At 43.3% G+C, this 22,622-nt stretch overlaps 1 protein-coding gene across 2 annotated transcripts in view; it reads right to left on the bottom strand.

Moving 5' to 3' along the window:
* The window catches only part of SFMBT2 (Scm like with four mbt domains 2), a 144,858-nt gene that overhangs the window by 66,336 nt on the left and 55,900 nt on the right, over positions 1-22,622 (bottom strand). Inside the window, exons 5-7 of one of the 2 annotated variants that reach the window (XM_029077746.2) lie at positions 9,699-9,787; positions 7,762-8,008; positions 3,585-3,682 (exon numbers count right to left, since the gene is read on the bottom strand). In XM_029077746.2, the coding sequence (XP_028933579.1) occupies positions 3,585-3,682; positions 7,762-8,008; positions 9,699-9,787 (434 nt within the window). Of the gene's footprint in view, positions 1-3,584; positions 3,683-7,761; positions 8,009-9,698; positions 9,788-22,622 lie in introns of those variants that run through there. The other variant, XM_039913902.1, reaches the window with a different exon arrangement.

Genomic DNA, 22,622 nt, shown 5'->3' with positions numbered 1-22,622 from the left:
CCTCCACCCCACCCGCCTAGAGGGAGAGTCAGTGATGGGGACAGCGATGGTGGCCGAGTCAAAGGCAGGGCTACACAGGCCAAGGGTTCAACTGCACCTTCGCCCCCAACCTGGGCCAGGAAGAACCTGTTAGACCTCCTACCCTTCCAACACCCTCCCTCCCTGGGGTAACGGGAGTCAACACAGAGCAAGGATTACTGCCTGAAACCACACCTGCTTTCAACCACTGGTGGCTCCTGTGACTTCCCAAACTCTGACACTTTCCATTGAAGCATCACATGCCCTTCAACCTCATATTATCCCTAAGATGTCTCTGTGCTGCCTTCAAACTTCCTCCCCTTAAGATGGATATTTATGGCTCAGCCACATTTTTGATCCATCACACAGCTTTCACCGGAGGTCACGATGCAGTCACACTAAGCACATTTAGCTCTCTTAATCTTTCTTCGAACCATCCGAAACACTTAAAAATAAAGTCTACTTTTTTTTTGGAGAAGAAAAAAAAATTAACGAGTTTCCCCAAGTTTCTCGTCTTCTGAGGTGAGTCCTGCCCGGTTGTCTTGATTGCCTTTGTTTAGCTACTCTCTCCTTTGCCGGGATAAAATGACTCAAGAGCAAACGCTGCAAGATTTCTTGCATTCTTCCTGAAGGGGAAAATAGCAAAGGTTCAAACGATGTCACTTTTTAAAGGGGGGAAAAATGGATAATGGATTGTTGGTGGCATTTCAAGTAATGTTCTTTCTTTCCGCCTACCTACATGGGGGCTTATTAACGAGACTGGCTTGACAAAGTTTCTTCTCTCTCCGATGTATTTGCATTTCCTTTGGAGACAAAAATAGTTTTGCTTCCATTAGCTGGCAGATTGGGAGATTCTTTTCCTCGTATGCAGACTCTCTGTTTGATAGATACATCAGTTACCAGGGAAGCGGCTGGAATTTAAAATGGGTTGGCAAGTGGGGGGTGTGAGCTTGGAGTTACCAGGAAGAGGGAAGATGAAGTTACATAAATTACAAGGAAAAAGATGACTCGGGAGAAGCATAAAACCCTTCATTGACTCTAGGTGCTGCTGTTTTCAAGAGAAGGGCTTCACTAACTCTTCCGGAAAGGGATGGAATGAACAAAGGAGGAAAACAGGAAATAAAAATAGCAGCCAAAACTCACAGCCAGGGACACGTCTGATGGAGGATTGCTAAAGGTGGTTAAGATTTCATTAAATTATAGCCATTAAGTCTCTGCCCTAATAGGAGCCAGGCACCAACCAGCTCAATATTCTGACATTTACAACTACAAAAGGAATCTAGAGAGCTCTACAGGTGAGGTGAGGATTGCAGAACCTTCCATTTGTCATCTCCATTCATGCACTGACCAAGCTGATGTGTTACAGAGTTATTTTAATGACCATTTCCCCTCATTAGATTGTACGATCTGTGAGGGGAGGGATCGTGTCTACTTAGCATAGTAAGTGCCACTGACTGATCGATATGGTGGACCTCACGTAGTTCATCCTGAGGATGAAGCATCACCTGAGTCGTTGTCTCACATGACAAAAGCCCGGCTCTCAGTAACTTATCCAAGCCCTGACAAAGACCCAGCCAGGCTGAGAAGGCAGCCAGCTCGGCACTGTGGTCCACTTGAGGTTCCCCTGGAGCAGATGCTCCGTAGTAGGGACTTGTTCCAAATGCCTCCAAAGGACAATTCGGGCACTGGCCAAGGAGAATACAAGATGCTTCAGTTGCCTATAGAAAATTTGGAATTGGTGATGAGGACCCCTTTATTTCCCAGAAGTGCCGGAGTATGGAAGTACAGAAAGAAAGGATCTGGAAGCTAAATACAGACCCCTATTTTCCATGGCAGACACGATCTCTGGCTTTGATCTTCGTTTCTAGCAGTAGTAGCATTTCCTAAGCACCTTCTGGGTCTGATGCACTGTATACTAAGCCTTTGGGAGGTACCTAACAGAGAAGTGATGTCTCCACGAGAAGCTTACACTCTAATACAGAAAGGGATAAAGAGCAGCCAGAGTAGCCTTTGGGGAATCCTCTCTGATGGGGGTGGTGCCTTCATGACACTGTTGAAAACACACTTGTTACATGGGAAGAGCTAGAACCCAGACTCTGGCCGGACAAGCTCTTACTTCTATATGGTTCTGTGTTGCGGGACAGACGGGATCCATTTCATGATATTACAACTAGCGCCCTTCAACCAGTTTTCTTTCATTAAAATACAGTGATATCACATGATACAAATGCTTGAAAACCAAACCTCTCCACACCTTTACTCTTCTCAGAATCAGTGAAGCACAGTACAGTTTACTACCCCTACAAAAGGAGTCACTTCTCTTGGACTCCCTGTCCAAAATATACCCTATGTGTGTGTGTGCGCACATATATACACACGCATATTAATAAATTGCCCTTGTTTCAAGATAAAGCTAAGGGCAGTGCAATTTTAATCCACATGGTATGGCTGGCCACTCCTCTCCTCCTGCACATATTTTAGATCATCCTCTGTGGTGCTTTTGCAATCTGCAGTGACTGGCATGGATTTTGATTCTTTCTCTTGCATCACAGACTTGCAGATGGCTCTGCCCGAAAAGTGCCACTGTTCCCGAATGTTCTGTTTGACACTGTTGTCTCCTAGCAGTCCAACACTCTGGCGGGTGTTAAAACCACAACCACCCCAAAATTCCTTTAAGATTTCCCATCAAGAGGGTTATTTTCTTCAAACATTTCTGTGAGCAATTCTCTTTGCCTCAAACCAATTAAACATATTTAACACACTTTCACAGCTATAACATATACGCTGAGAAGAAGGGAGGGTAATACAGCTTGCTGCCTATTAAGCATAGGGTGCAGAGGAGACAAGAACCCACAATTAAACCTTCAGATTCTTTTTTGAAATGTTGCCTGAAGCCAAGTTTATGTGATCCTTGATTTAGGATGCAGGATCCTTGATTTAGGATGCAGGATTCTTGAATGCTGACAGACTTTTAAACATTATCCCCCCTTTAAACATGGATATGGGAAAAATCACCCAAGTTGTATGTCTGAAATGGGAATCTGGGAGGAAGTAGACACATATGCAAGCTAGGATTGATTTTCAGGTGTTCCCAGGGAGGTTTGGAAAACCAATCAAAAACAATTGCTCCAAAGCTCAGGTGAGATCTTGTGCATGATTTTAGCCACTTCTTTTCCCTGCTCATACAGGACTTCACCTTGGATCTGGGCTTTAAAAAAATGACTGTGATCCTGGTGACACTTCTGACCTGCCTCCCACCCTCTCCACCACCCTCATTTCCCTCCCTGGGACCTACAGTGTCCATAAGGCTTAGGCTACCACTGGCCTTTCCTGTCCGTGGGGCTCACTGACACAGAAATGAGCAAATCCTGCTTCCAGGATGATTTGGGGGTGAATGAGCATGAATGAGATTTACTAGGAAAAGTGGGGTTTTTTTTTTTCCATTCTGTAGCATTCAATCTTTGAGGAGTAATCTTAAAACGGGGATCACCGTTTTGAAATGATGCCATATTTAAAAATCATTGCCCCAATTCCCACTTTTTCCAGATGAGTTTAAGCTTTCTTACCTTGAATACTTCCATTGGAAGAGGAAACTTTGCGGCATCATTAAGGGATTTTTCAAGAGCACATTTCCACTCAGATGTAATCTTCAAAGAATAGATTTCTGCATCAAGAACAACACAAAAATCCAACAGATATGAGGACTGAAAAAAATTACTCTGACTCCATGTGACACCTCCTGAATAGTTACTTCCCTAGTTTTCCACAACAGCCTAGCATACAATCAACAACCCAGACGGTACTGCTTCACAATACAAACTCATTGCCGACATCACAATCTGAAATTAGCGGCAACTTTGGATATCACTGGAAAGGCAGAATAGCCTCAATAAGGCTCTTGAACAGGGAAAATTTGCATACCTTCTGTTAGCATTCCAAAAGGGATTTAATGGTATTAGTCACATTAGCAAAACCTTCAGTGATTCATTACCCCAAAATGCCATAAATCACCTAGGAAACAATACCCACTGATGAAGAACTTAATATCTAATGTGTTTCTATACTAGAAAGACTATTGTTGCTGGTAGTCACTAGTTATTACTACAGATTGATTATTACATCTCAAAACTCTCTGCATGCTAAACATAGTCAGTGTGAGCCTCAAAAAGGTAAATTAAAATTGCCCAAATGAGTTTAATATTTACATCTGAACTGCTGCTGTTAACGCACCATGGGTTTCCCACAGGAAGACATGCATGTACAAAAATGACTAATGCAAGTTAGCAGCCTAAATGAGAAAATAAAAATAAAGAAATTGTTGACTCCTGTTTTTACCTAGTCTTGAAGCTGCAGGAGAATTTTATGCTCTGATCTGTACAGATTTAAGACCTTATCAAAATGGGATTTGCCGAAGCATTCACTGGAAGTGGATATATTTATTCCGTCACTATATCAACCTAGACTACTTCTGACCGACAGTTAGGATATGAATATGAATTTAAGCACAGTTAAAAGGCAACATTAAACCTCTGGGGCTATATTTTTAATTCCCCACATGTCATCTATGTAGCATTCAGACATATATTTTTATTCTCAGAACTCTGGGAGTCACCCCTCACTCTGAGCTCTTGGCGAGATGTATGTGCAGATTGCCTCAGCAGAAGAGTTCACTGGATCTAATAATAATAATGGTGGTACTTAAGTGCTGACTATGTGCTAAACTCTGGGGGAGGTATAATACAATCAGGTCAGAAACATTCCCTACCCCCCATGGGATTCATAGTCTCAGTATACATATGTTTAATCCCCATTTTGCAGATGACAAAACTGAGGCACAGAGAAGTTAAGCAATTTGTCCTAGTTCACACAGTAGGCAAGGGGTGGAACTGGGATTAGAACCCAGATCTTCTGACCCCCAGGCCCTACTTCTTTCCATGAGACCACACTGCTTATTTGTCCTTTATGAAGGGAGTGGAAGCATCGTGGAGCATTTTGCAACCTGACAGGCACTCACCAATTTTCCTTATCTCTGCACTTATGGCCTTGGGGGATTATATATCTGAAAACACTACTCCAGATGATCCGGGCCTGGTTTAGAAAAGAACAATTCTCGCTCCCAGATCTTCCATTTCTGTGTAGGAATCCCCTTACAAGTGAGTAATTATGCACAGCAGAAACTGAACTCTTTCAGGGGATGCTCACACTTGCAATTTTAAGGGAGGAGGCTGCCGTTATCCCAGCCAAGCAAATAAGCTGCTCAAAAGGTACTGTTTGACAGAAGTGTTTTTCCAACATGCACCACCACTAGGAGGATAGTAAATAAACTCAGCAGTGTTTCAACTGTTGGACACAAGTCACTTCACCTTTAGGTCAGAAAACCCCTCTGATGCTGACAGGTTTAACCTAGATGGTGGCATTTTTCTCCCTGGCCCATCCCTGTGACTTTTCAGAAGCAGAGGTTTTTACAAACCATTTCTTCAGCACTTCAACACCCTAACCACCCTAGGCTAACCCTTAATGGCTTGGATAAGTGATGAATAATATTGTGTGTGAGCATTTCATTAGACAGAGACATTTCAGTTACATTGGCAAGTTTATGGACAATAAATAGCAGTCTAAAGAGCATAAACAATTTTTTAAATGATAGTATTGCAGGTAATTTAACAAAATGTCCCATGTCAATTTGTGTTTATTGGCAGTATTAAGCAACTGAACTGAGTCCTGATTTATCCTTAACTAGAAAGCAACGTAGAAATGAGGTTGTCTCCCTTTTAATGGACCGCTCCCATTTTGTCTCCGAAGAGAAATGTTAGTTTCTATTTTCTAGACTGCTGCTAAGCCCTGGAAGACAGCAATGTTAGGTGAACTAAGGCTCTCATCATGTAAAATAGCAAGAGGCAAGCATGTCAGAGGCTGGGAGGAGAATATAGGACAAGTAATGTGAGAGTCTCACAGAAAATTAAAATGCCATATAAATTTAAAGCATTACTATGACTTGGGCACCTCACCAAATTGGTAGGGATGCCATAGAGGGGAGTAAGTCTGGAGTGCAAAAGGTCTTTGATGGATGTCGCCTTTCCCTCCAACTTTCTGTCTCCCTTCCATCTCTCTTCTGATACACTGTTACAGTGATTTAGAAAGGAAGTTGTTTAAAAGTTTACAGGGTCTCTATAGGGCAAAAAAGATTAAAAGAATAAGTGGATATGGTATTGATGTCTGGCAAATACAAAAAAGTGTCCAGTATCTAAGGGATGTTGGTAACTCTGGCTCAGTACATCCAGAACTTGGGAAAGTGCTCTACACAGAATAAATGCTCAGTAAATACTATTGGCTGAGTAACTGGAATTTGACAGAAATTAAGATTATTAGATCTCTGGGCACAAGACTCACGTCTCCTATTTCTTTTACACTCTCCCACGCATTAAGTACAGTGCTCCACACACACAAGCACTCAAAAAATACTACTGATTGATGCAGTTGATCGAGATCGAAGTACCAATCAATAAATACCATTGGTTGAGAAGCAGCATGGTTTAGTGGAAAAAGCACGGGCTTGGGAGTCAGAGGTCGTGGGTTCTAATCCCAGCTCTGCCACTTGTCAGCTGTGTGTCTTTGGGCATGTCACTTAACTTCTCTGTGCCTCAGTGACCTCATCTGTAAAATGGGGATTAAGACTCTGAGGCCCACGTGGGACAACCTGATTACCTTGTATCTACCCCAGGGCTTAGAACAGTGCTTGGCACAGAGTAAGTGCTTAACAAATACCATGGTTATTATCATTATTATTATTGTTACTACCCTGCTGGGAAAGAGGGCGGTGAACTTCAATCTCTTTGGCTAAGGTGCGTCCTGAAAAAGTATTTTATTTTGAGCTAGAACACCACAAGGTGCTTCAAAAGGCTAATCGTAACTCTTTGCTTTGTTATAATTCAGAGAGGAGGCAGAAGCTTTTTTTTTCCCCAAGATTTACAAAGTAATTAAATACTGAGTTAAGATTTACACAGCCGTCTTGAGAACGTCTTGTAGCACTGACAGGCCCTTTGTTTCCCCGTCTGGGGAGATGGCTTGTTATCAGACTCCACAATTACCCAGAGTGGAAATGGGCTTAACTACTGCATGGGTGAAATATTCTTCAAAAGATGATCACCTCCAGACAGTTAGGTCTACTGGAAAGAGCCCAGGACTGGGAGTCTAATCCTGCTCCATCCCTTACCTGTCATGTGACCTTGGGCAAATCACCTAACTTTTCTGTGCCTCAGTTTCTTCATCTGTCAAATGGGGATAAAATATCATTGGGATGAAAGCCCAATGTGGGGCAGGGACTACGTCTGATCTTACCTCCTTGAATCCATACCCAGGCTTAGGTACCATCATTAGACAATATTTAGCAAGCATTAATACTAGCAAGTTAGTCAAATGACACTTTTCTTCCAAGAGTTTCCATTCATGAGATGATACACAAGTCAAGGAAGCTTTCCAACCCACAGATGATGACCGGGGCGTTTTCAGAGTGGCTTCCGGCTGATGTGCCAAACCCCAATCTGGATCCTGCTGATTGCCAAGAGGTTTGAAAAAAAAAAAGACAGCAAAGGCCATTCGGGATTTCCAGCGGTTCTGATTTCATCGTCATTACCAAGTACCAAAGTCAAAGAGAAATGAAGAGACATTGCAATTTTTCATTTTACAACCTGCTGAAAAAAAATCGGTGGTCATTCAAAAGTTACTGCAGCTGTCAACCTTTACCTGAAGGTGGGTCCATTCTGTATTTATTCTCTTGACACCAACCGACTGGTCGAAGTCTGTAATCCAAGTAAAACAACCACTGGTCATAGGATTCAGTCTCCTCCAATCCCACATAGCGAAGGCGTAATCTTCCTCCAACATTTTCAATCACACTAACTATCCAGTACTGAAAGGGGTTCTGGGAATCCTGAAGCTCTATTAAGGAATCAACTGTAATGAGGTCTACAGGGTTTTTCCCTCGCAGAGGCTGTTTAAACAGAAGCAAAACTCCTTATTTTAAACTTTATTTAAAAATTTGTCATGGAAACAGATGACAGCAGAAGATTACATTTTTGTCCCACCATCATCCAAGGTACTGCATACAATCTGGAAAGTCTTACCCTCCCAACCTCCCCCCACCCCTCCTGGGGCACACACCCAACATACCTCCATACATACACACATTCTCTCTCTTCCATCCTTTCTTACACACACACACACACACACACACACACAAACACACACACATACACATTAATTTACCCACGTCTGCATTATAGCAACAAAATCAAAAGTAAACAGAAAATAACAGTTTGTGCTCGGTCTCTCACAATACAACCCCACACCTCCTTCTGTAAAGATTTCTTCTGAATGATTCAAATGTTAAAAGAGAGTGCTACTCCTCACAGGCCCAGGGCAATCTAAAAGTGTGCTCATCCAGAGAAAGAATTATGGCTTCTTACCCAATAAAATGGATCTCATGGGGATTAATAAGATAATGTTCCTAAAGCCCACCTAATAGATGTTAATAAGATAAAAAGAACACTTCCAGAAGCCATTATTCTTAAAACAAGCACTGTTTTAGAGTCCCAAGCCTTCTCTTCTGTTTGACTCCACAAAGCAAGGAACCAAGCAGAATGGGCTATTTACATTGGAAAGGAATGATGTTTCCTGATAGTTAATTACTCATGAACTGAGTATACTGAACCCAAAGATTTGCCTTTTCAGGGGATTCTTAAAAGACAGATTCTGGAGAGCTGGGTAAAAGAAAAATGAACACTTATAAAAAAGGTTCACATTTTAACCCAGTAATATTATTATTGGATTAGCTATTTTGTAGCATGTGGTAAATATATGAATACAATCTGTCAGAATATGCTGTCTAAAAAAGATTAGGCTTCAAAATAAGCCATGTAATGTGATTTTTCTTCAGTACAATTTATAGTTTAATTCCTACAAATAATAATGACCTTAATCATATTTTTAATTGCTAAATATTTCCCCTCTGGTTTGTAAGTAAAGGCTTACTCAGTCATTTACTGTCACTACCTTAGGGATTAAATGGTTCAGTTATACTGAATGTTTTATTTTAGGATTAACCCAAGAATCTAAAATTCAGCACGTACAGCACCAAGCACTACTACTAGTCTACAGGACGTCAGTCTATTTACTAATATGGGGTGAGACATATCTTCTACAAAGTGAGTTCCGCATCAAATGTACGAGTCCTGACATTCCATAAAATTGGAACCTCTAAGCATTGCTGCATTATCAGACAAAAATGAGTTAAAACCATGGATGATAACACAGATTTGTTTGGTGACTAGGGAATTAATTAATTTGACAGCAACAAAAAAGTGGCTTGATCTCGCAGGTGAGAAGTTGCTCACCTTAGGAAGGTATATAAATTATCTCCTGTCTCTGTGGACAGGACAGGATGCCATGCTTACGGCTCAGTCATTTTGGGGGGGGGGGGCTTTTTACCACAAGAATAAGGCACCTGCTTCACCCTGCCAAGGAGGAGATATGCAGTGGGGAAAATACTTTGACGCAGGGTCACCTGCACCCAAAGACATTGCAATATCTATGGCTCTCCCCTTCAGGTGTGAAGGATTTGAGCAGGTACAAATGCAGTAACTCAGAGTCAAAGAGAAATGATATAACAACATAATACATACACCTTCCAGTAAATTGGCTGGTGCTGTTCGAGAGCCAGTCAAATCACGAATGAGAAATTCCGTCCAATCGATGTACTTCTCTTTAATTGCTGCAAAAAGAAAGGAGAGAAAACCCCTTAAAAGCAATGGAATAAGTTGGAGTACCCAATCAAAGCTACCTCCACCTCCAGACTAAGATCATGTAGGCAGCAAATGTGTCTTCCAACTAATGAATTCTCTCCCAAGCATTCAGTACAGTGCTCTACACAGAGTAAGCACTCAATAAAGAGCACTGATTGACTGATTGATTACCGGCAGCTGCCATTCCCAGACATTTTGTTCCCTGGATGGCAGATGATGCCCTAAACTAATTTAAACTTAAGGAAACCGAGAGAATAAGAGTTTTGGATGGAAGCAAAGGATGGCAACGATCGAGAGTTTTCCTGGCTGGAAAACTCTCAAAGCAGAGTACGATGCAGTTGTCGAGTCAGGATGCACATTCTTAGGATCAACAAAGTAGCTGTGTGGACGAAGAGGAAAGGGCGGATCTGAGTAATGTTGTAAAGGTAGAACCAACAGGATTCGATGACACTTAATATGTACCTTACTGAAGGCATCTCTCTTCCAACGAGGCCTTCCCACTCTACGCCCTCCTTTCCTCTTTGCTCACACCCTTCTGCGTCACCCTGACATGCTCCCTTTATTCACCCTCCTTCCCAGCCCTACAGCACTTATGTCCATATCTGAAATTTCACTTCATTGAAATTAATGTCTTTCTCTCCCTCTAGGCTGAAAGCTCATTGTGGGCAAGAAATGTGTCTGTTATATCATTCTTTGCCAAGCGCTTAGTACAGTTCTCTGCACACTGCAAGCTCCGAATAAATACGATTGACCAACACACAGAAAGTGTTTAACAATCACAACTATTATGATTATTGTTTTTAGTGTTGTTGTCATCATCATCATTTCCTTCTGGTTTTCTATCCGTGGAAAAGGCTTCTTGGCTTCCTGACAACCATCTTCATCGGCTCAGAGACTGGATGGCCCAGACCACAGGCATTTTCACTGATATCTACCCCAACTCACGGCATTTTCTTCCAGTGACTTCAAGCCACACATCTATCTGCCACGTTAGCCGCTTGGAAACGCTATCTTCACCTGCCGCTCGCTCACACAAGAAATCCAAATGGGGCTAAACTCCAAAAGCTGATTTTGACAGTGCCTTACAGAGACAAACTGCAAACTCCACCTTCTATTTTTCCCTCGGCAGAACGATCGGACAAAGCAAAATCCTTCAGCTCTCTTTTGTAAAAAGGTCCCTCCCTCCTGGCAGGGTAGGGGGAGAGAGGTGCCCAGTATTGTATTCCTGAAAACTTGCTATTTCAGCCAGGCTTTCCACTAAGCAATCAAACAGAAATACACCCACTGACCCCAGTGCCCCTCAGCTGACTCCATGAGTTTATCCACTGTCATTTCTGGACAGCTGTGGCAGGAAATAATTGCAACCATGGAGCACAGGAGCTGCTGGAGGGAGTGAAACCGAAGTAAAAGATAAGAGGACGGTTGTAAAAGAAGACGGCTGACAGGACTGAACAATGACAACTCGGCCTTTCGTCCTTCGCATTCCCAAACCGTTTCCATGTGTCATCCTCAGTAGGGCTTGCGGGATGCTGCAGAACCGTGGGGCTCCCGGGTTATGGAAAGACTGGATGTGGAGGCTTATGGAAGGCCCGGACTAGTCTGAGTGACTGAGATCTGGAATCCTGGATCCTGTTTTTAGTTTCGACACTGACTCTAACTTGCTGCTGGGCATCTGTCCCGGGGGGCCAGGCATTTACCCCGGGGGCCAGGCTGGGCAAGGCAGCAGGGGATCGGCCCAGACTGGGGCTGTTAAATTTGAAAGCACTTGCCTCTATCGCCTCAGTTAACAGGGACATGGGAGGGGAACATAATGACCGTGGGGCAGGGTGACAGGTGAGGGAGCCTCTGGAAGGAACACTCTAGGTTCAGAGCCTCAGTTGGACGTCTACATGACATCACACTGAACAACATACTGAAGTCTGGAACAGAAGAGTCAGTTAATTCTTCCCTCCCCGGGGCAACTAAATGGGACACTCACAGATAACAGCAGACTGAAACTCCCCCTAACCTGACCCTCTTCCTGTCCTCCTTCCAATTGCTCCCACCCCAGAGTTATCTATTCCACTAGCTAACAGCCTTTCCCATTAGCAGGTTAATAGAACTGTTAATAGAACTGATAATAATCGTGGCATTTGTTAAACTCTTTCTGTTTGCCAAACACAGTACTAAATGGACTTAATCCCTATTCCACATAAGGCTCACAGCCTAAGTAGAAGGGAGAACAGATACTGAATCCCCATTTTAAAGATAAGGAAACTGAGGCACAGAGAAGTTAAGCGACTTGCCCAAGGTCACACAACAGGATTAGAACACAAGTCATCTGACTCCCAAGACTGGCTCTTTCCATTTGGCACTGATGCTTCTATAAGGTTCTCTCTTCTACCAATCTACAGTTGCAGTTAAAGTTCACTTCCTCTCGCTCTAACCTCACTGGAGAAAAAAGAGAAACAACAGGTTACCATTCTGGTTCAAATGAGTCAAAGGACTCCTCTCTTCTGCTCACTTCGTTGAAATATTCTGGAAATAAACTCAGTTTTAATAGTTATAATTCATCTTCCAAATCTTAATTAATATTGTTCCAGCCACAGCATTTGTTCAGCCAGAAAGCTGTGAGAATTAATTAGCATTAATTAATTAACGCTACAGAAAGCCCACACCACTCACGAGGCTAAGTCACTGGCTAGAACATAGGGTTATAATGCCAATGTTGCCACGGATTCTGTTTCACCCTGGATTCCTCTCTGAATTATTGTAAAATAGGGACAATTATATTGAAGGACCTGACCAGATTTTTAAGTTCCAATCACAATGACAGTGCAAGAACTATACGAACAAAATTGGTTATCTAGAGTAAAAACGTATTTATTTGGAATGCACAGAATGGAAGCAAGACCCCTGATAAAGAAGTCCAGAGGAACATGCTTAGAAATAATGTTTCTATATATGAGCTTATAAATAAATGAAAAATATTCAAAATATAAATAAATGGGGAAAAAAAAGAAGAGGAAAGAGGTAGGGAAGCCAAAGTGTAGTGTGATTTTTCCTTCCAATATCGGAAATGCCAAATGTCTGAATCCAAGCTATTAGCCAAGCTCAGTTCTTTTTGAAGATTTCTGTCACCTGTGGCAAACAAACCTAGATGTCTTCTGCTTGACACTCTCTCCATTCTCCTCTACAGGTGAGGAGAGAACATCAATAAGGGGAGGGAACTAATGGTCCCACAATCTCTCGGATTTCTATAAACACAAAAAAGTCTTCCTGTACTAGAACCCACTGCAAATGGCTTCAGTAAACATTGCCCAGCAGAGACTACCCAGGTAAAAAGAAGTGTATTATATCTGCCTGCCAGTAATTCACTTGGACAGAACAATGCACTTCACTTGCTTCATTTTACGACGGGAACTCATTGCAATTATCTCATTTGCCAGTTCTTCGAGAAGCAGCGAGCTCCACTGAGACAGGATGGGTTTTCCAAATGCTTCCTGCGTCCATTTGTAAGAGGAGATCAAAGAGAGTTTACAAAATGTGGATTTATGACAAAAGGATTTCTCAAATGGTCATATTTATAAATAGGCAATTTATCCTTTATAAAAATTACAGAGGGAAATAGGATTAATGTAATTTTTGATTTGTGCTCATCCATTTTAACTCTACGCATCACTCCTATAAATATGCAAAAAAATTATTGCTAGCCCTGAGAATGTCCACTAACCTCTTCAACCAGGGAAAAAAACAATTAATGCAAGTAAGTACAAATTAACATCATTCATCTCATATAACTACCTGCCCATTCCATTATGGCTGGGTTTAAAAAAAAAAAAAGCTCTAGTTGGTAAACTTTTGGACCTGCAAGGTGACATTTTACATTATAACCTTGATATGATCATTTTCTTACTTTACACGTTTTGTGATTCTTTGGGGACACTGTGTGGCCCACTGGGTGAACAACATAGGGTAATTAGCAAACCAAGCATTGGGAGGTAGAGAGTTATTGACATTACCACAAATCAAAGGAACATGCCACCCACAGCACATACACACACACACAAACACAATCACAGGCAAAAACTACAAATTGACTGACTGGTCTTTTTACTGGAGAGAGAAACTAGAACTCCAAATTTGTTAAGCCTTGATTATGGTAAGGATGATATTTATTATTGGGTATTATTGGGCTTGATTCCCCCAGCTGACCAGGGTAGAACTAGCTCAAATCGGTGTCAAGATCCCTCCCAGAAAAGAGTGCTCCTTCTCCCATTCTCGTTCCCAGGGCGCAGAGGCAGAAACAGTGTGGTATCTGTAGCCCTGCCATCTGTGGGACCCCTCGGGTTTTGCTTCTGTCCAGAAGATGCACAGCGCACAGAGCTGCAGTGAGAAGGTCAGTGAGGCTGCTTCAAACGGAACCCACGGGAGAGGGTAAAGAGCAGTAACTTCCTTCTCCACGATTCCCACGAAGCACTGCTTCACTCTCAGGTGCATCAGACAAGAGCTTCGTGTTGACTAGTCACACACACAAACACACACATGTTCATCAATAAAATCAGGTCTGTTTGCTACACACACACACACGGTCATCCGATAAAATACTGTTCACTATCAAGTTTGCTATTTACACACATACACCCCTTCTTCATCCAATAAAATCATGTTCACTATTTACACAAACCTGTACCACTTATTCAAGTAAAATGGTTTACTGTTTATAAACACATACACCCCTTATTCATCCAGTATTAAAATTGGGCTTGCTATTTATCCCCATCTACACACTCACTGTTCATTCAATAAAACCAATTTCTCTATTTACACAAACACAGACACACACTTTGTTCACCCAATAGAGTTTTTACACACACACACACACGCACGCACACACACACCCCTCCCCCCCTCCCCGTTCATGCAATATTAAAATCACGCTATTTACACATGCGTCCCTTTTATATCTAATAAAATTAGACTGGCTATTCACCCACGCACGCGCGCACACACACACACACACACACACAAACATCCACCCCTCGTTCATTCAATAATGCAATCCAGTCAGCAGTCACAGCAACTTGCAGAAAGTCGATCTTGTTCTAATCTTAATGACCTGGATTAAATGGTGCTTTCCTGGCTTCTCTCTCATGGACAATGAAATCATTTTCAACACAAGAGAAAGCTAAGGCACTGCAATCCCAGAGCTCACCTGGGATGTCTGGACATGGAGTGAACAAAATTTGCTCATGCAAGAAGTTCCAAATGCTTATAAACCACTGGCCCAAATCTTATGCTACTCTTTGAAGGTAAATGGCCAGGCCAGAGGAGGGAATTTACCTCAAGTGGGTGAGCATCTTTATTTTTAAAAGGAGGCATATAGACAATATTCATTCTGCGGGCTGAAAACTTGACAGGGTCCATGTCTTTTGCTTCTGGGGTAGGGGGGTGAGGGTCCTCTTCCAAGTGCTTAATACGGTGCTTTGCACACAGGATTCATTCATTCATTCATATTTATTGGGCTGTTACTGTGTGCAAAGCACTGTACTGAATGCTTGGGAGATTACAATATAACAATAAACAAACACATTCCCTGCCCACTATGAATTTACAGTCTAGACTGCCTACCCTGATTAGGGGTTGAACTCTCATGCTGCTCACGCCCCTCCCCTCATTTCCATGACTGGGTTAATCAGGAATCTTGCAAAACCCGTGACAGGATAAGGAGGCAGAAGAAAAAGGGGAGAGGGAGAGGAGGAGAGAGAAGGGAAAGGAGGAAAGCATTTGAAGAGGAAACCCCCACCACAGAGAGATGGGTGTTGACATTCTTTAACATTATAGTCCTACTATTAAGACTGGGCCAGGACTGAGTACTTCCTTTCATTTCCCATTTCTTTGGAAAAAAATTATGCAGTAGGAATGTGCCTGGTCCTTACTCTTTGTTATAAATAAGATTTACCAACAAATGCCACTTTTCCATCACTGCGGAGACCATATTTTTGGTGATCCTGACACCTTCAGGACACTGAACAACAAGAGTAATAAATAGAACTATAATTACTATGACATTTATTATGCACTTAGAGAAGCAGCGTGGCTCAGTGGAAAGAGCCCGCACTTGGGAGTCAGAGGTCATGGGTTCTAATCCCAGCTCCGACACTCGTCAGCTGTGTGACTTTGGGCAAGTCACTTCACTTCTCTGGGCCACAGTTACCTCATCTGGAAAATGGGGGTAAAGACTGTGACCCCCACGTGGGACAACCTGATCACCTTGTATCCCTCCCCGAGCGCTCAGAACAGTGCTTTCCATATGGTAAGCGCTTAACAAGTACATTATTTTTATTATTATTAAGCTCTGGGATAGATATGAGTTAATCAGTTCGGGCAGAGTCCCTGTCCCACATGGGGGCTCCCACTGAAAAGGGGTTCTCTGGGGCATGAAATGTTTTCTTCTTCTTCCTAAGCTATGTGAATTCCGTGCAGAGAATTGACTCATATTTCATGTAACAGGCGAACAGTGACCAGGAGTCCCACTCTGGAGAGAATCATCCTAAATCAGGCCACCTGTCCTCCCACCTGAAGAACAGCTGGAGGGACATCAAAGCTTCCTGTGGTCAGCCACCAGAGAGGTGATGGCAGGGACATCTGTGATGGGGGCTCTCTGGGGAGTCCAATACAGTGCTGGCAGCAACAGCTGCAGCAGTTAAATGGACAGAGGAAACAACCAGCACACCTCCATCTGCTGCTCTGGCCATCACGGCCACCTTGCCCGCAGCCTGCAGGAGCCTACAGGAGCTGTGTGCCGGGATGGCTGGAGCTGTGTGCCCACGGCTGCCAGTGGGAGCAGCAGCCTTTTCTTTGCATTTCCTGCTGATGCTGACTACCTTTCACTGAAGACCCGTCTTGGGGGGATGGGGAAGGTGTCTGTCTTTCACCCCCATCTTTCCATTTCTCTTTTCTTTCTGTCTGGCTCTTAATCTGCCGCCCCCACTTCCTGACTCTTTCTTCTCCTCCCCACACTGCCTCCAAAAAAAATCACCACTTTAAAAAATATAGCCACTTTAAACATTTAGCTACGCTATGCTAAATAAGGCCCCTGGATATTATGGTGATGCTAACCTATTACTATGATGTTGGGCTGATTTAATAAGCAGTACAATAAAAGTAAGTACACTCTCTCATTGAGAACTGCTCTGGGTAACTTCTACTTGCAAATTAGGCCGCTGAGAATGTTAAAGGATTGTGAAGGAAACCTGGCTAATAAATCCATCACATCATCATAATCCAGGTGCCATTAACCCACCTGGGTTTATCTTGATTGACTCCTGCAAACACAGCTATCTGAGCAGCTACCCTGGCCATAAATGATTTCCCTGCAAACTGCTTTGATTAATCACCACCTTTCATTTAAAGTCAATATCCCACTCACATCATGTTGGCAAAAAGAAAAATTTGGTAATGAGAAATGGCTTTACTCTATCTAGACTGAAGATATATAAATTACCATCAGATTATGTAGATAAAATACATGAGTTAAATTAATCTGCCGAGATTCCACTTGTCACAGCCCTCTCCTTAAACGCTTCCAAAAGGATTCATATTTATGCCCAGCGGACAGTTGGAGAGGCAACCGAATCACTCCACGAGGAGCTGTAAATTGATGATGGAGCAACACTGATTGCCTTTCACTCACACTACCCTCGCTGGAAATTTTTCAGACGTACACAGGAACGTACTTTTACAACAAACAACTCATGTAGGAAGGCCTTCCCAGCGGGTTAGCTGCCATCTATGAAAGTTGTAGCCGCATTAACTCTGCCAGGCCACAACAGAACCATTTAGTGCACTGAAGCAATGTGATTATCATCGGCCCTCCTTATCCTCATTGACCTTTGTTTAGCGTCAACATTGTGTGATGCATTGTGCTCTGCCCAGAGGGGAGTTGGAGAGGAAGCCAGGGTGCCTGTCCTTAACAAGCTTGCAGTCTAATGGAAAAAGGAAAACATTAAACAGAAACATATAAAATGAAAATTATGGGAGCAGAAATGTGCACATGAGTTTCCAGAGATATATGTGCTGCAGGAGCTGTTGTGCATACTAGCCAAGAGAGCAGGGGATTAAACAGGGAAGGCTTCATGGCTGAGGATGTTTTTCAGAAGAGTTTTGACAGGGAGAAGGGTGGTATTTGGCCCGTGAAATGCAGAGGGCATTCTTGAAACAGGAAGGTGTGGAAAATGCCTCAAAAGCAAGAGTCTGGGTGACTCTGGCCTAATTCAGACAGGAATTATTCCCCATGAGTGAAGTATGATTTCAAATGACTTGCCCTTTCCCCAAAATGTGTCTGAGATTTAAATAGTGGGTTCGCAGGAAAATACTCTCTCTAAACATTGACTGACCAGTTTGAGAATGTAACATGCTAAAATAAGAGTTTACTGCCAACGGGTGCCCACAGCACTTATGTAAATATCCTTATATTATACTATTTCCCCTATCCGTACTGTACTTTAATGTCTGTTTCCCACTGTAGACTGTGAGTTCCTGATGGGCAGGATTGTGCCTACCAACTCTATTGTATTGTACTCTCCCAAGTCCTTAGTACAGTGCTTGGCACATAGTAAGTGCTCAGTAAATACCACTGATGACTGATAGAGATCTGCTGCTAGGGAAGTCAGTGATGCAAATAAGTGAAACAGAGAGAAACATCTCCAGAAGCCATTTGGAGAACATTTAGTAGTTCTGTACTTAATCGGGCTAAAAGAGCTCCCCAAACCAGAAGACCGAGCAAGTTTGGAAAAGAAAAATTCGGTAGAAATGTTTCTCTAAAATTTTTCCTTCCAGAGTTTGTGACCGGATTTCTTTCCTTCTGAGGCCCATGTTGTGAGCCATTTCTGCCTAGGATGATCACCCCTACTGTCTTTCCAGTGGTTCTTTTTCCCTTTCTACTCCTAGGTAATAAACCCCTGCAAAGAAGCATTCTCCTCCATAGTTTGGTGCTACTTCTACTACCATAGAACTCTAACCTCTAGGCAACAAAACTGCAACAGCAAACTAATTCTTTGAGAATGAATGAGCTACCTTGCTTTGGTTCCATAACAATTATTTGATCTTCAATCCATCGTATTTATTGAGTGCTCACTGTGTGCAGAGCACTCTACCAAGCACTTGGGAGAGTACGGTATAAAAATACAACAGAGTTGGTAGATATGTTTCCTGCCCAAAACGAGCTTAGAATCTAGAGGACAAGCTTACAGTCTTGGAAATTTTTATGCCCCAGTACGCTCTGTAAAAGAGCCAAGTGGACTATGCTACTCTCTCCAAAAACTTCAAAGGGAGCTGCACCTAAGGAAACAGGCAGACAGAATTTGGAAGAGCAAAGCAGAAAGAATAAACTGAAAGAGTTCCTTGTGGGAAAGGGACCATGTCTACCAATTCTATTATATTATACTTTCCCCAGCATTTGCAAAGTGCTCTTCACACAGTAAGTGCTCTACGATACAATTGATTGAATGGGTTATGAGAACCAACGTGGGCTAGTGAAAAGGGTTTGGCCCGGGAGTCAGAGGACCAAGGTTATAATCCCAGCTCTGCCCCTCGAATGCTGTGTGACCTTGGGCAAATCACTTAACTTCTTTGTGACTCATTTTCCTCATTCTCCCTCCTACTTGGGCTGTAAGATTCTGACTACCTTGTATCTACTTCAACTCTTATTATAGTGCTTCACACGTATTAAGTGCTTAATAAATATCCCAATTATTGCTGTTATTGTGTCGAAGGGTAAGAGAAGCAATGTGTGCTTAGTGGAAAGAGCATTAACATGGGAGTCAGAGGACGTGGGTTCTACTCCCGGCTCCCCCACTTGTCTTCTGTATGATGTGGATGAGTTTTTTTAATTCTCTCTGCCTCGGTTACCTCATCTGCAAAAAAGGGATTGATTGTGAGCCCCATGTGGGACATGGACTGTGTCCAACCTGAATAGACTGAGCCCTAGCACTTAGTACAGTGCCTGGCACATAGTAAGTGCTTAACGAATACCATAAAAAAGGATGTACACACCTACAGTGCAAATCAAATCTAGAGTTTTAAAGTCTTCAAAATTTTGTGTTGATTTAAACCCCTAGCAAACACAGACACACACACACAGAGAACAGGTGGTGAGCCTCTGAGCGAGCCACAATGCATCACCTCCCTTAGCAGACCAGCCATTCCGGCCTCTCCACTGTTGCAGCCGGGGAATGGAACCTGGACTTTTACTCCCTGCAACCTGAAAAACAGAAACTTAATTCACCCAGCCAAAAGTCAACTTGGTCCCTTAAGGACATCTGATTTCCCATAAATCCCGTCATTATCGCTGGATCAGAGCACTGTACTAGGCACTTAGGACTAACAATAAGAGGAGTAATAGGAAAAGTAGGAGTGGTGGTAATAGTAATAATAGCATCTACTCAATATGCCCTGGGTAGAGTGCACGAAACACTAAACTAAACCCCTGCCTATAAAGGAGCTCACATTCCAGGGGAGTGGGGAGAGGAGGGCAACAATCTGACAAGCCCCATGTGACTTTCCCTGTGCAGTGACAGAAATGACAATGATCGACTCTGATGTTCAGACACTGCCAAGATGGAGGGGCAGGGAGCCCCCAAACTTGTGTTCCTGAGTGCCTTTCCACCCCCAACCCCTAACATCACTGTTCCTGCCCCGGGAAAGAGAATGAAATGGCATTCCACCTTAGAAGGATTTCCATTCAAAATGCATCGTATCCTTTTGCCATAGTCGGTTCCCCCTGGATCCTACTTGTGTTGTTTTCAATTAATAACTTGACACATTTTATTACAGGATTACTCATGTACATACAAGTGAACAACCATCCTGGAGGGGAGGTCGGGGTAAACTGCTAGGTGAGATTTTTATCCCTTTGATTCAAATGTTTGAGCTTCTTGCCAGTGCCTGGAGATAGGATGTCCAAGGATTTGCTAAATCTACCCACTCGCTGGATGAATACATTTCTCCTCCCTTGAATTCTCCCAAGTGCTTAGTCCAGTGTTCTGCCCGCAGCAAGTGCTCAATAAACACCACCGATCGATTGATGGTTGTGTATGACGATTTAAAGTCAATGAACACTTTCTAAATAACAATAATGTGAATTGTACGGAAAGGGTTGAGGTAAGGAAGGGATGGGACAGAAAGAATGGGTGGAGAGTGAGAAGTGGGGAGGCAAGTCCACGGGAAGGGTAAACTGAGGACAGTCAAAGAGGCCCCAAGGACAGTGATAGCCGCCAGGCTCAATTTAACACCACAATGGGGCTTATTTTCCAGGATTCATCTGACAGTGTTTTAGGGAGGATCAAGCCTGCTTACAAGCTCCCCTCACCCCCAGACCCAGGGTAGACATTTCCACAGCTATATGACACCCTTCGTCTACTTCTTCACTTAACTGTCTGCTGTGGTTATTGAAAGGACCCCTAGGGAGAGTAGATACTTTAGGGCATGGGCTTCGTATTGCACACGGCTCAAGACTGGGAGCATTTCTGCCATTCCACAAACACCAAATATTAACCTAAATGATGATAATATCCTACATTGTGCAGAAATCAAGCTCTCTCATAGCAGCACACACAGGAAAGTTTTTTTTTTACCATTCCATCTTCCAAGCTGTGTGTGGCAATTTTGCTGTGTGACTCTAATTAACCTTAAACTTGAGTCTTGTAACTAAATCCCATCAATCGGCCTTGAAAACGGATGGCTTCAATTCTCTATCTTTTCACAGTTGTCCACGCTTATTTCTTCCTCCTCTTCCTACATCCTGGAGAATGTTTTGTCCCTAGGACGACTTGAAAACCCAGCGTCCCGGTGACTCCTTTCAGCTCCAAGTGACCCTCTGACATTTGCCCGGCGGTGACGTTGAGGTTCACCCTTGGAGGGAGGATTGCTCCTATGCAATCCAATCCACACATCCCACTCCTCTAATGCCAGCATACTCTTTTTACCCCTTGCCCACATCCTCTCCCAGGCCTGGATCTCCCTCCCACTCATATTCAACTCTACCTAACCTTCAAAACCCTCCTAAAATCACATCTCCAAGAGGCCTTACCCGACTAAGCCCTCTCTTCCCCTGCTCACCCTCCCCACTGTGTCACGTATGCACTGGGTTGGGTAGCCCTTAAGCACCTGGTTACTCACCGCAGCCCAACCATACGTGTTTACATATCTTTATACTCTACTATTTCTCTTGTCCGTAATCTATTTTAATGTCAGTCTCCGCCTGCAGACCATAACCTCCTTGTGGGTAGGAACTGTGCCAACCAACTCTTTTACAATGTACTTTCCCAAGCGTTTAGTACGGCGCTCTGCACACCGAAAGTGCTCCATAAATATCACTGACTCAGTGGGCATATCTGGTTCAATCCTGCGCTCCGATGAATTCATTCAATAGTATTTATTGAGCGCTTACTATGTGCAGAGCACTGTGCTAGGCGCTTGGAATGTACAATTCGGCAACAGTTAGAGACAATCCCTGCCCAATTACGGGCACCTGCCACTCCCCTCTACTGCCCCCTTCTTCCTGTAGGTGTCCCCAGGAGACTAATTGTGATCCACGTGCCCACCTGCTACCATTCCCCTCCCCACCCCCTCCACTGATGTTGATAATGCCCTGGGCACCAACGCTAACCACAGCCTTCACCTCCCCAAGGGAAGACTAGAGGGGTGGCTGCTGGAGAGCTAGTCTTAAGAAGCAGTGGGACTGTGGAAAGACCATGGGCCTGGGAGTCAGAAGGACCTGGGTTCTAATCCTGCTTCTGCCACTGGTCTGCTGTGTGACCCTGG

The sequence above is a fragment of the Ornithorhynchus anatinus genome, chromosome 13 (genome assembly GCF_004115215.2).
Source record: "Ornithorhynchus anatinus isolate Pmale09 chromosome 13, mOrnAna1.pri.v4, whole genome shotgun sequence".
In the NCBI taxonomy this organism is placed as follows: domain Eukaryota; kingdom Metazoa; phylum Chordata; class Mammalia; order Monotremata; family Ornithorhynchidae; genus Ornithorhynchus; species Ornithorhynchus anatinus.
The sequence above is the reverse complement of the archived record's forward strand: the minus strand, read 5'-3'. Positions and strand labels throughout refer to the sequence as shown.